The sequence below is a fragment of the Labeo rohita genome, chromosome 9 (assembly GCF_022985175.1).
Source record: "Labeo rohita strain BAU-BD-2019 chromosome 9, IGBB_LRoh.1.0, whole genome shotgun sequence".
Lineage (NCBI taxonomy): Eukaryota > Metazoa > Chordata > Actinopteri > Cypriniformes > Cyprinidae > Labeo > Labeo rohita.
The window spans coordinates 29,327,784-29,341,055 of NC_066877.1; the positions used below are offsets into that span (position 1 = coordinate 29,327,784).

The following is a 13,272-nucleotide window of genomic DNA, read 5'->3' on the forward strand; positions in this document are numbered from 1 at the left end:
ACTCTTATATTTATACATTCTTTCTCGTAATTATTCCAAGTTTACATCTCTTTCAGCCACAAAGTAAAAATTAAAAGTAATAAAAATAATTAAAAGTATCTTGCAATTCTGTTTATATCTTGGAATTCTGAGATTATATGCAAGAACGCAGTTGGAATTGTGAAATATAATCTCAGAACTGTGAGGAAAAGTCAGAATTGTGAGAGAAAAAGTTGCAATTACCCATTTTATTTTTTTTATTCCATGGCAGAAACTGGCCTCCATACAAATCTCATTTGCATTCACACATATTCAGATTTGCCACACAAGAACCAATGTCCATGGCTTCACTTCAATGCATTGCATTTTCACCTAGCAAATTTGAACACATTCAAATGCGAGTGAGATTAGGAAAAAAGAAAAAAAAAAAAAAAGTTTCAGATAAAGACTTAAATTATAGTCTGTTCCTCACATTATCCCTTCATATAGCTCCAGAGGAAAGCAAAAGCTTTAAGAAACATCCCACACAATTCCTCTGCAGTGAATTAGCATATGAACAAGCACTTATCCTCCAAAGAGCTTCATGTTTATAACATCATGAATCTGAACAGGATATGAAATGAAACTGATGGAGGTGTTGGTGAAAATGCTATTTATCTGATATAATCTGTCTGTGCTCTTTCCAATGTAGTTTTTTTGGTTTTATATGTATTTTCCAGACTTTGCAGTGAAGTTGTCGTCAAGCTCTGTGCCAAATGCTTCTTGCGTTCATCAGTCTGTTGTATGTCCGCTGTCCGCGCTTTGGTAACGTAATGCCCCATAGATCATCAGGTTGCAAAGGAGGTCATAAAGAAAGATCACGACCACAAAGAGGACGCTCGTTAGAAGCCTTTTGAGTCATACCATGACAAATGGTAAACACTGCGGTTTCGTAGACTTCGTGAGCAAAGACCGCAAGTCCATTTCAAGTACATTATTTGGGACAAGGCCTCATTGTTATTGCTTGTCGTTGAAAATTTGGTCTCATGAAATCAAAATTGCCATTTTGTGGCTTTCAGTCCATGTATGTTAGCTTTGAGGAGTACTAAACTACTGTTTTAAAGTTTGTGGTCGGCAAGATGTATTCTTATGCACAGAAGGGCCGCATTTATTTGTTCAAAAATACAGTAAAACAGTCATATTGTGAAATATTATTGGAATTTAAAACACATTGTCAAATATATTAAAGAAATGTATTTCTGTGATGGCAAAGCCGAATATTCAGCAGCGTTTACTCCAGTCTTCACTGAAAAAAAGGTTGTAAAAACAACTTTCATTAAAGTTTACTTCCAGAACAAACATTTACAAATGATCTACTCACCCTCTTGTCATCCAAGATGTTAATGTCTTTCTTTCTTCAGTCGATTTTCAGCAATGTTCTCCAGATAGTGGACTTCTATGGTGCCCCCAAGTTTGAACTTCAAAAATGTAGTTTAAATGCAGCTTCAAATGGCTCTAAACGATCTATATGATCGGTCATTTTCGAAACAAATAGACAGTTTACATACATTTTGACCTCAAATGCTTGTCTTATCTTGTCTCTGCAATGTGCATGTGTAGTCTGTGTAATCCGGGTCAATACAGTTAGGGTATGTCGAAAAAAAAAAAACTCCCGTCTGTTTTTTTTCTGCAACGACAAAATCGTCCTACATTGCTGTTTTACGTTTTTTTTTTTTTTTTTTTGAAAGGCCATTTGACCTTCTTTGCATGTTCACTTTGTAAACATTGGGTCGGTACTTCTGTAGCGATGTAGGATGAATTTGAAGTTGTGGAAGAAAATGAGATGGGAGTTTTCCGACATACCCTAACTGTATTGACCGTATTGAACCAGAAAAAAAAGTTCACGCAGACAAGACAAGCATTTGAGGTTAAAAGGTATATGAATTGTCCATTTGTTTTGAAAATGACTGATCATTTCGCTAGATGCGGCCCTCCAGGAACTGAATTTGACACCCCTGGTTTAGAGCCATTTAAACTGCATTTTGGAAGTTCAGACTTGGGGGCACCATAGAAGTCCATTATATGGAGATAATTCCACTTTTTTTTTTTTCTCAAGAAACATTTCTTTTCGACTGAAGAAAGAAAGACACAAACATCTTGGATGACAAGGGAGTGAGTAAATTATCTGTAATTTTTTTTTTTTTTCTGGAAGTAATCTTCTCCTTTAAGAAATTGGTGGTACATTTTACAAACAATTACAAAGAAATGGCAAGTAACGCATTGAATAAAAAATTAAAGTAGAAACTAAAAAATAAAAATAAAACACTAAACTAAACTTCTTCCTCAAACTAAAAAAAAAAAATTCTTGTAAAACGTTTTTTTTTTTTTTTTTTTTTTTTTTTTTTTTTTACAGTGTTCTATGTCTCTTGATCCTTCAAAAATCAATATAATGTGCTGATTTAAGTGTAGAAAACCATTGTGCTGCTAAATATTTTAGTGAAAATTGTCATACTTTATTCAGGATTCTCTAATTAATAGAACATTTAAAAGAACAGCATTTATCTTTGATGACATAACAAATGTCTTTACTATCACTTTTGATTTATGGCTTCCTTGCAAAATAAAAGTATAAACTTGATTTAAAAAAAAAAAAAAAAGTTGCAATGACTCTAAACTTAGTAGTCTGTACAATAACAGTCAAAAGTTTTTGAACAGTAAGATTTTTAATGTTTTTAAAAGACGTCTCTTCTGTTCACCAAGCCTGCATTGATTTGATTTCCAAAATACAGCAAAACAGTAAAATTGTAAATATTTTTACTATTTAAAATAACTGATTTCTATTTGAATATATTTTATTTTTGTGATTTCAAAGCTGAATTTATTTTTTTTTTTTTATTATTTTTTTTTTAAAAGATAATGACTCCAAGCTTTTGAATCGTATAGTGTATAATGTTACAAAAGCATTTTTATTTCAGATAAATGCTGATCTTTAGATCTTTCTATTCAGCAAAGAATCCTGAAAAAATGCACTCAACAGTTTTAAATATTGCTAATAATAAAAATGTTTATTGAACAGAAAATTAGCATATTAGAATGATTTCTGAAGGATCATGTGACACTGAATACTGGAGTAATGATGCTGAAAATTTAGCTTTAAAGGGATAGTTTAGCCAAAAAATGAAAATTTGATGTTTATCTGCTGACCCCCAGGGCATCCAAGATGTAGGTGACTTTGTTTCTTCAGTAGAACACAAATGAAGATGTTTAACTCAAACCGTTGCACTCTGTCAGTCATATAACGGCAGTGAATGGCTACCAAATCTTTGAGAGTAAAAAAAAACATATACAAACAAAACCAAATTAAACCCTGCGACTCGTGACGATAAACTGATGTCCTAAGACACGAAACGATCGGTTTGTGCGAGAAACTGAACACTTTAATCACATTAAGTAGTTTAAATTTCAAAATGTATTAAAATATAAAGCAGTTAAGTAGTAAAAATATTTTACAGTATTACTGCTTTTGCTGTATTTTGGATGAAATAAATGCAGGCTTGGCAAGCAGAAAAGACTTCTTCCAAAAACATTAAAAATCTTACTGTTCAAAAATTTTTGACTGGTAGTGTATGTTAGCGTACTTGTAAACATTGCTAAGTTAACCTTTCCAAGAAAACATTAAAATATGAATGACTCATCTTGCTCTTGTAGGCGTAAAATATATCTGTAGGCATCTAATCAAAATAATAATTTTGTCCTAGAAGAAGTAAGTCTCTCATCTTAGTAAAGCCTGTCTCTTACTAGCAATAGCAAGTAGCAAATCATGGTTAATGGCTGAGGTAAACAAAAGCCTAAAAATACGTCCATTGCCGGATCTATATATCAACACTTGAATCATCTCTCTCTCTCTGTTTTCGTAGAATACTGATGTTGGCGAATAACATTGTTCTGTTTGATTCTCTTTTCTTTTGCTCTTTGTATGGTAATAAATTGCCCTGGATTTGACATTTTAAGAGCTGAAATTATAGTTATTCATATAATGTCATCATAATTACAGGGCTGACCATGACTTTATTCCAATTGTCAGATAAATAACAGAGTGGGACACTGGCAGGCAGTTGATTATAGTTGTGTATGCCAGCAGGAGTGGAGGAACAGGGGGTTGATAGCTGAAAGAGAAAGTATAAAGCCCAGCCCCAGAGGTTAGCGCATTAATTGTGGCCAATTTTAAAATCAGCATCAGGTCATTGACTCCGCTGCTGAATATTACCTGACATTTCGGTGTGTGTTCGCTGGGAAATGTAACGTTGAGTGGCGGGTGATATATTACGGGATGTAAAGCGAGTGTAGTTTTATTAATAGTACATTTCAGTTGCTGATATAATTCCATTGTGGCCTGCTGTAAATGTGAGAGCATGTATTTGAATGCTTGTTTCCAACTGTAATGCATCATATGGTTATTTATGAATATGAAGAGGATTTTTCTTGTTGCTGTTGTAAAATTGGTTTATTGATTGGTGCTGGGGCTTAGTGATTCACACATGCACAGACATGTTAGACGGTGGTTCTGATGTCTAACGTGGTTTTGAGCCCAGCTTGCATATATTTTACCAGTTGCTAATATCAATTTTAACATGAAGAATATCTCTGGTAAGCTCTTAAAACAGTTGTTGTATTTTAGCGATGTGAGAAGTGGTTGACAGGATTGCGTTTATAATGTTTCTGACTCTTAGCACTCATTTTACATCAAGTACACTTTTAGATATGCAAGTTCAGTTTTTTTTTCTTTGTTTTTTTTTTTTGTTTTTTTTTTTTTTTTAAAGAAGGTACTTCTGTACTTTCACAGGTATCTTGTGAAACAATGGTGATTCAGGCGTGCCAAACTGTTGATGACGAAGTATTTTTATTTTATTTTACTTTATTTTTTTTTATTTTATTTTGTTTTGTTTTGTTTTGTTTTATTTATTGTTTTATTTTATTTTTTACTTTTTTATTTTATGTTACTTTTATTTTATTTTATTTTATTTTATTTTATTTTATTTTATTTTTTTTATTTTACTTTATTATTTTATTCTGTTTTACTTTATTTTATTATTTTATTTTACTTTTTATTTTACTTTTTATTTTTTTATTGAATTTAATTTTGTTTTGTTGTTTTATTTTACTTTATTGTATTTTTTTTTTTTGTATGAGTTCCCTGAAACTCGTACAAAAACGTGAGAGAGTGAAATTTTCAGAGTGAATTTGAGAGAGGTTGCGTTTATATAATTGTATATAATTTTCATTTATTTATTTATTTGCTAATTACATTTAGTTTGTAATTTTTGTTTTTTTTGTTTTTTGCTTTATTTTTATTTGATCTTAGTTTGATTTTATTTTTTTAGTTTTCTGGTTGTAGTTTATTTAGGATTTTTTTTTTTTTTTATTTGATTTACTTTTTGTTGTTTTAATTTATTCTATTTTATTTTACTTTTTGTTTATTTTATTTTTCATTTTATTTTACTTATTTTATTTTGTGATTTTAATTGATTTAAGTTTTATTTGATTTGATTTTATGTTATTTTAATTATTTTATTTTGTTTATTTTCTTATTTTTATTTTATGTTATTTTATTTTTTTTGTTGTTGAATTTTTTTTATATGAGAACCATGTAAATCTGGTTTCTAAGTGTGTTTGGAGGTACGAGTTTCTTGGGTACATTTTTGATATGTTTTCATAAAAAAAACACCATTCTCCAGTGCTTTGCTTGCCCTAACCATCTTTCTGGGTTATCTGAAATGACAGATGAAGATTGATAAATGGTATATGTTTACGCTTAGGTTAACTTAATTAGTTTCTCAGGACTATCCTCTGTGTAATTCACTACACCCTGAGCTCTTCGCAGACAAGCAGATAGACTGTTGAGCCGAAAGCTTTCGATTTCCCAGCCGCAGCGGTAGCTTAATATCATAAAGGCTTGCTCCTTTCAAGAGAGTGTGTAAGAATGTGAACGGAAGCTTGTTTTGTTAAATGGTAGGAGTTTGCTCTGAAGCGTTAAAGGATAACAAGTCCTTGCTTGGTCATTAAAGCAGTCTCTGCAGAGAGAAATGTGTGCTACAGGAAGTGGGCGAACTGCAAACACATTTGAGGTGATTATAGTGTGTGTGCGCCTCGAGGGAGCGCTGGATTACACAATACCCGAGCCCAGAGCCCATCGCAGCGGTGGCAGAGCTGCCTACCATAGGGCCGCTGGATTATTGAGGTCGCCCCTGTTTTTTAGCAGGATTACTGCCTGAAATTCACCACTAACATACTTTCTGAGTTATGTAACATCGACACAGGGTATTTGTTGTAATTGCATCATAAACGTGGTGATTATCGCAGGCGTACCTAACCGTACCTGCTTTAGGTTTCCCTGAAACTCATACAAAAACGTGAGAGAGGGAAATTTCCGGAGTGAGTTTGAGAGAGGTTGCGTTTATATCATTTTCATTTATTTATTTATTTGCTAATATTTTTTACTTTGTCATATTTTATTTTTTTATTTTATCTTTGTTTTGTTTTATTTTATTTTATATATTTTATTTTTTAGTTTTCTGGTTTAGTTTATTTAGGTCATTTTTATAATATACCATGTTTTGAAATACATTTTTTTTATTATTTATGGTCATGAAAATATATTTTAGTTTAATTTTGAATTTTCCTCAGTTACACTGGTTTAAGTTCACAAAAACATTTTGATTTAGTATTTTCATTTAGTTTTTATTGTAAATAGGACCCTATGAAGTCCATTTTTTTTCCCCAAATTTCATTTTATTTTTTTCCAAATTCTGTTTTTTTTTTTACTTTAATTTTTCAGCATTCTGTTTTTTTTTTTTTTTTCCGTTTTAATTTTTTTTTTTTTAATGGTTAAATTAAATAATATCAATCAAAAAAAAACATTAAACTTACACAATTTGACAGGAATTTATTAAAATTTTCTATGAAATCAGTTTTTTTGTTTTATTAAAAGGTCCTATGAAATACTTTTTTCCCCCTCAGTTCCTCAGTTTTTTTTTTTTAAATTCAAATTCTGTTTTCCATTAATTTTCTGGATTCGTTTTAATGGTTTCATTTCATGTTAATAATCAAAAGCATGTCTAGTTAATTGATTTATAAAATATTTATTAACTTATCCAGATTTACTATGTTGTGTATTTACATTTTAAATAAATTCTGGTAAATCTATTTTTCTGACTTTAAAAAAAAAAGAGTTTTATTTATTTATTTATTTTATTTATTTTTATTTAGTTTATTTATTTTTCATATTTTATTTATTTTCATTTTACTTTATTTTATGTTTTAATAATTATTTTATGTGTTGTTAGTATTTATATTATTATTTGTAGTGCTATATTTCTGTAAGTAATATATTTCTGTCACAGTTTCTTCGTTAAACCAAACCTTTTCTACAATTTCTTTTTCTACAGTGTGATAGAAAAGAAATATGTATATAAAATACTGTTCAAAACATCGGTACTTTTTTTTTATTTTTTTTTTTTATGTTTTTGAAGAAAGTCTCTTATGCTTACCAATTATTTAATCAAAATGTATAAATAAATGCAATTTATTTTTCTATTTTAATGGGGTTTTTTTTTGTAGTTTGTAGTAGATTTTTATAGTTCACATGTTATTTTTATATAATTAAGATAATTAAAAATTTTGGTTTACACATAAATATTAAATCAAATTTTTATGTGTCCTTTTTATGTGTCCTTGCAGAATACTTTTATATAATTTATGTAATTGACATAATTATTAAAAAACATGGTTTACACAGAAATAAGTAAGTAAATTTTTATATATATATATATATATATATATATATATATATATATATATACATGGCAATATATTCTTCTGTATTGTGAAGGTAACCAATGAGTTGATTTGAATCTTTATTATTTCTGTGTAGATCTGATCCTTTTATTCTCCCGTCATTGTATGAATCTGTCGTATTTGCTGGAAACCATGTGGAGGTGATTGTGTGTTTCCGAGAAGCGTGCGTGTCGGCCTTGGTCTCAACAAACACGATTGTCCACTTGATTGCCAAGAATTCATTAGAGTCTAGAGGACTCTTTGGGCTATTAACAGTGGCTTTTTTCAGTAATTTGCCACTGTTATGTTCCTGTTAAGAGTTTGCTAAATCTGTTACGAGTGGCTCTTCAGCGTCAACATAATTGCTTCACATCTTCACAGTCCAGCAACAAGAGCGCAGGCAGACACTTTAGCATGGATGGTAATACATAAAGCCACATTAGCAGCGGCTGCTCATTACTGTGATGCGTCTGTGCATCCACCGTATTGAAGAGGTCATGATCCGCTGTAAACACATGCAAGTGAATTGACAGATGCGGCACCAGCAGTGTTTTTTCCAGGATTTTCACGAGATTTGGTTTGTCGTCCGTGTCGGATAATTTTGCATATTGCAGATTAGCAAAACACAAAATGAATGAGTATTTATAAAATGTACATTTGTGTATGAGGCTGTATTGGAGAGTGACTTTAAATGCCCACCGATACCTTACAAAGCATTAAACAGTAAAGTAAGGTTCATTAGTTAACTACATTACTTAACATGAACTAAGAATGAACAATACTACTACAGCATTTATTAATCTTAATGTTCATTTCAGCATTTACTAATGCATTATTAGAATCGCAAGTTGTTTGTTAACATTAGTTAATGCACTGTAAACTAAAATGAACAATGAACTATTTTTATTAACTAACATTAACAAAAATTAATAAATGTTGTAATAAATGTATTGTTCATTGTTCATAAATTAACTGTTAACAAATGACACCTTATTGTAAAGTGTTACCATTTAATGTAATTGATTTACCATTCAACAACAATATAAAAAAAGTAATGAAAATGACATATATGCAATACTGTTCAACACATTGGTATGTTTTTTGTTTGTTTGTTTAGTTTTTTGTATGTTTTTGAAATAATTCTCTTATTTTTACCAATTATTTGATTTTTTTTTTTTTTTTTTATAAATTTATACAAATATTTAAAAAATAAAACAATTATTTCATAAACACAGTGATATTGTGGAATAAATATAGCATTTTGAAATAAATGTAATTTATTTTTGTTTAGTTTTTTTGTTTGTAATTTTTTCCTTTTGATGTTTTTTATTAGTTAAGTGTTATATTTCTTTATATAATTTATGTAATTAATATATTATGATTTAAAAAATATGGTTAACACAAATATTAAATAAATAAATATACATGAATTATATATATATAATTTTTGTTTAATTTTGATCACCGTGGTTTATTCAAAAATAATAAAAACATGAATATAATAGAAATAAAATATTAACATTTTGATTTGTCCTTGCTGAATACATTTTATATAATTGATATATAATTATTTAAAGTATTATTGTTTACACATTAATTATAAATTATAAATGCATTAATATAATAGAAATAGAAATAGAAATAAAATATCTTTGTTACCTTTGATAACTTTTGTTGTCATTTTATTTATTTTTTTAGATATTTTATAAAAAATGTCAATAATTGATATGATTATTAAAACACCATGGTTTATACAAAAATAATAAATAAATACATGTATTTAATATATATGTATATGTGTGTGTGTGTGTGTGTGTGTATGTATATATATATATATATATATATATATGTGTATGTGTGTGTATATATATATATATATATATATATGTGTGTGTGTGTGTGTATATATATATATATATATATGTGTATATATATATATATATGTATATATATGTGTATATGTATATATATATAGAGATAGATAGATAGATAGATAGATAGATAGATATAGATATAGAGATTGTCATTTTATTACTTTTGTTACTTTTGATCACTTTTGATGTGTCCTTGAATTATTAATTTCTTTAAAAAAAAAAAAAAAAATCTATCAATAAATAAATAAAATCTTACTGGCTCCAAACTTCAAAACCGTAGTTTTTATTATGTTTACATATTTAGTTAAGCTTTCTGTTTTCTTATAAAATGTATGTGTTTTTAAGACTGGTATTATGTTAAAATGATTACAGTTTGTAAATAAAATGCCTTCAGCTTCTGTATGAGGTTAGAATAAACAGGGTTTACTAGTTGGTTGACTAGTTGATTTAGAAATGAAATGGTTTTTCCAAACCCTTATGTTGAGGTGGCACACTTCCCTTTGTGTTTATTTAGTTGCTCTGCGGTAACGCTGAGAACCCCTGACAGTGGCGGGGCAATGCATTACGCTGGCATGAAGCTCGCCTCGCTTTACTGAAAACTCCCTACCAAAGGCCTGTCAGATTGATGTTCAGAGGCGTTAAAAAGATATTTCTATTTCCTCATTTTTTCCCCTCGTAAACTACGGTTATATGATTCACTTTGACGTGAGCTAAGGCCTCTCTAAATGTCATGTGTTGATTTTATGGCGATAAGCGATGGCCAAAGACAACCCCGCATGTTGTTGTGCTGTTAAATGATCTATGTAGCAGGTTGCTCTTGTTAAATCTGCCATTTATTGCTCTCTACTGTATTCAAAGCATTTTTCCACCCTCGCTGCTGGGCGAGAGGCAGGCCAATAGTCCCGGATAATTTATCAGGCTCAAGGAATTAAGTAAGCTACATGGCGGCAATGAATTGTTCTATTACTCTTCACGCCGTCCGCTCCTATTATCTTCCTGCTTCGCTGTAATCCTGCCTATTTTTGGCCCTCTACTTTATGCCGAGTCGAGTTTGACAGCCGTCCTCTCTCGCTCTAAAGCACGAGTGGATATCCAGTGTGTAGGCTGGTGACTTGCTGGCAGAGATGAGCGTTTCATCACATGCTAATTGAGCAATAGATGCCGACGATAAGTGCCTGCTTACGGCTGCGTCTGCTACATTCACCTGTCTCCTCCATTAGAGGCCGGCTTTCTCACGCTTCTACACCAAGCACTGAATCGAAAGAGTGGGCCTTTATTTTTCTTCATTGCCCTTATTTTCCTCCATTAGCCGTGTTTGTGTGCTTGTCCCTGTTATCTCAATCTGTACTCTGACTTTCCTTCTCTGCAACCTGTGTTGCAGATTTTTAGCTTAATTTTTTAGGTGCAACACAATTTGAGCCAAGTTCAGTTCTGATGCATTTTAAGCACAAAGATTCTGTTGTACTAACATGCACAACCGGTTTGGAATAATTGTATATTCACAGTGAATTGCTCATGAGTAATGATTTTTTTTTTTTTTTTAACACAAAGGCTGCATTTATTTAAGTCAAACAGTACTATTCTTAAAAATGATTACAGTCTAAAGTAACAAGCATATTAAAATGATTTTTGAAGGATCATGTGACACTAAAGACTGGGGTAAAGGCTGCTGAAAATTCAGCTTTGCATTACAGTAATAAAGTAAATTTCATTTTAAAATATGTTAAAATAGAAAAGATATTTTGAATTGTAATATTTATTATCAGTAATTTAATTTTACTGTTTTTTTTTTTTATTAAATAAATGTGACCTTGGTAAGCATAATATATAAAAACAACAACTTCTTCAATTTTTTCATACTTTTGGCGGGTAGTGTAGGTTCTCTCTGACCTGTCAATAAAAATAGTATAAGAGGATTTAATTCAGTGCCACATCAGAGCGACCCTTTATTTCTCATTGTTAGTGCATGTCTTGTTTTCTTGCCTGTGAGCAAGAATGATCAACTTGCAAGTGTTACGTTGTGTCCTGCAATTGTGGTCCATATGTAAATATATTTATACCACCTCAGTGCTACTTAAAAAAAAAAAAAAATTGTGGTGGCATCATGCACAAAGACAAGAGTCTATTAATAACATGTTATATTTTGTCCTGTATACTATATACATTGTGGATTCACAGAATTAAGAACAGTTTACATAAAAATCTGATTTTATTTCATTTTATTTTATTTTATTTTATTTATAATAATTTATTGCTGAAATGTACATAAGCTACATAAGCTTTACTTTTAGTTTAGTTTAGTTTTTTATTTTATTATTTTATTTTATTTTATTTTATTTTTAATACTTTTATGCTGAAATGTACATGAGCTGAAACCAAACCCAATCAAATATTTTGTTTTGTTTTGTTTTTTGTTTTATTTAGTTTTATCCATAATCATTTTATGCTGAAATGTGCATACATAAGCTGAAACCAAACCAAATTGTGTATTGTATGTTATTTTATTTTAATCATTTTATGCTGAAATGTACATACATAAGCTGAAACAAACTAAAACAAATATTTTATTTATTTTAATTATTTTAATTTATTGCTTTATATATATATATATATATATTTTAGTCTGGGTGTAAAATGTTCACTCACCTTGGCTTATGTGTATATGTGTTTGTGTGTTTTTCAGTGCGGGACCCAAGGGCGACAACATCTATGAGTGGAGATCCACCATCCTGGGCCCTCCAGGTTCAGTCTATGAGGGAGGCGTGTTCTTTCTGGATATCACCTTCTCTTCCGATTACCCCTTCAAGCCACCAAAGGTACAGTATGGGAAAACATCTTCCTTTTTATTCACTCTTCATGAGGTATTAAACATGGGATGCTCAATTCGTCTTCTAGAGATCTGCATCTAATCAGTGTTTTAGTTCCCTTGAAATTTTTTTCAAACCTAGCGAACAGGCATACTTAATGCTGCCTATCACTTAAAAAAAAAAAAAGATACAAAAGCTGTCACTGGGTCGTAATAGCACCCAAATTGTAAATATAAGTACTTTCTGAAAAGGTAACAGATTTTGTACCTTTTTTTTCTGAGAGTGTAGGATGCTGCCTTCTAAGGGAGAATCCTGACAGAAATGGAGTGATGATACATGAAATACTTATGAATGCCTTAGAACTTGGCCAGAAGAAGGCATCTTAGAAGGCAGCATCATCATGCTTTCAGAAGCTGCATAGGCAGCTCATTACTTTCACAACAGGGCCTCAATATAAATGCAAAATCAAATGCGTTGGAATGTATTTGGAAGCACTTCAGACTCAATACATCAAAGCTGTTGTTGAATATGCGGCAGAACTTAAAACAGCTGTATCAGCCATTTGATGCTGTTCTTGAGAATAAAAGTTCATGAATTGAAGTCCCAAGACATTTCTAACCTACGTATGAAAGTAAATGATCATTTAAGAATTATATAATATAAAAGTCAATGTAAAGTGGTACCTCACATAGGGCCCTGTGATTTCCAAAATGCAGACGGAATCGCAGAATCCAGTCATAAAAATGGAATGTATGTAACACGGAATGTCATGGAATTTGGTCAATTTTGTATTAATAAAT

The 13,272-nt window shown here is 30.4% G+C and overlaps 1 protein-coding gene across 1 annotated transcript in view; it reads left to right on the top strand.

The window, feature by feature from the left end:
- Window positions 1–13,272, top strand: part of ube2e3 (ubiquitin-conjugating enzyme E2E 3 (UBC4/5 homolog, yeast)) — a 54,644-nt gene that overhangs the window by 31,000 nt on the left and 10,372 nt on the right. Inside the window, exon 4 of the mRNA XM_051118332.1 lies at window positions 12,349–12,481. Coding sequence (XP_050974289.1) covers window positions 12,349–12,481 — 133 coding nt within the window. The remainder of the gene's footprint in view (window positions 1–12,348; window positions 12,482–13,272) is intronic.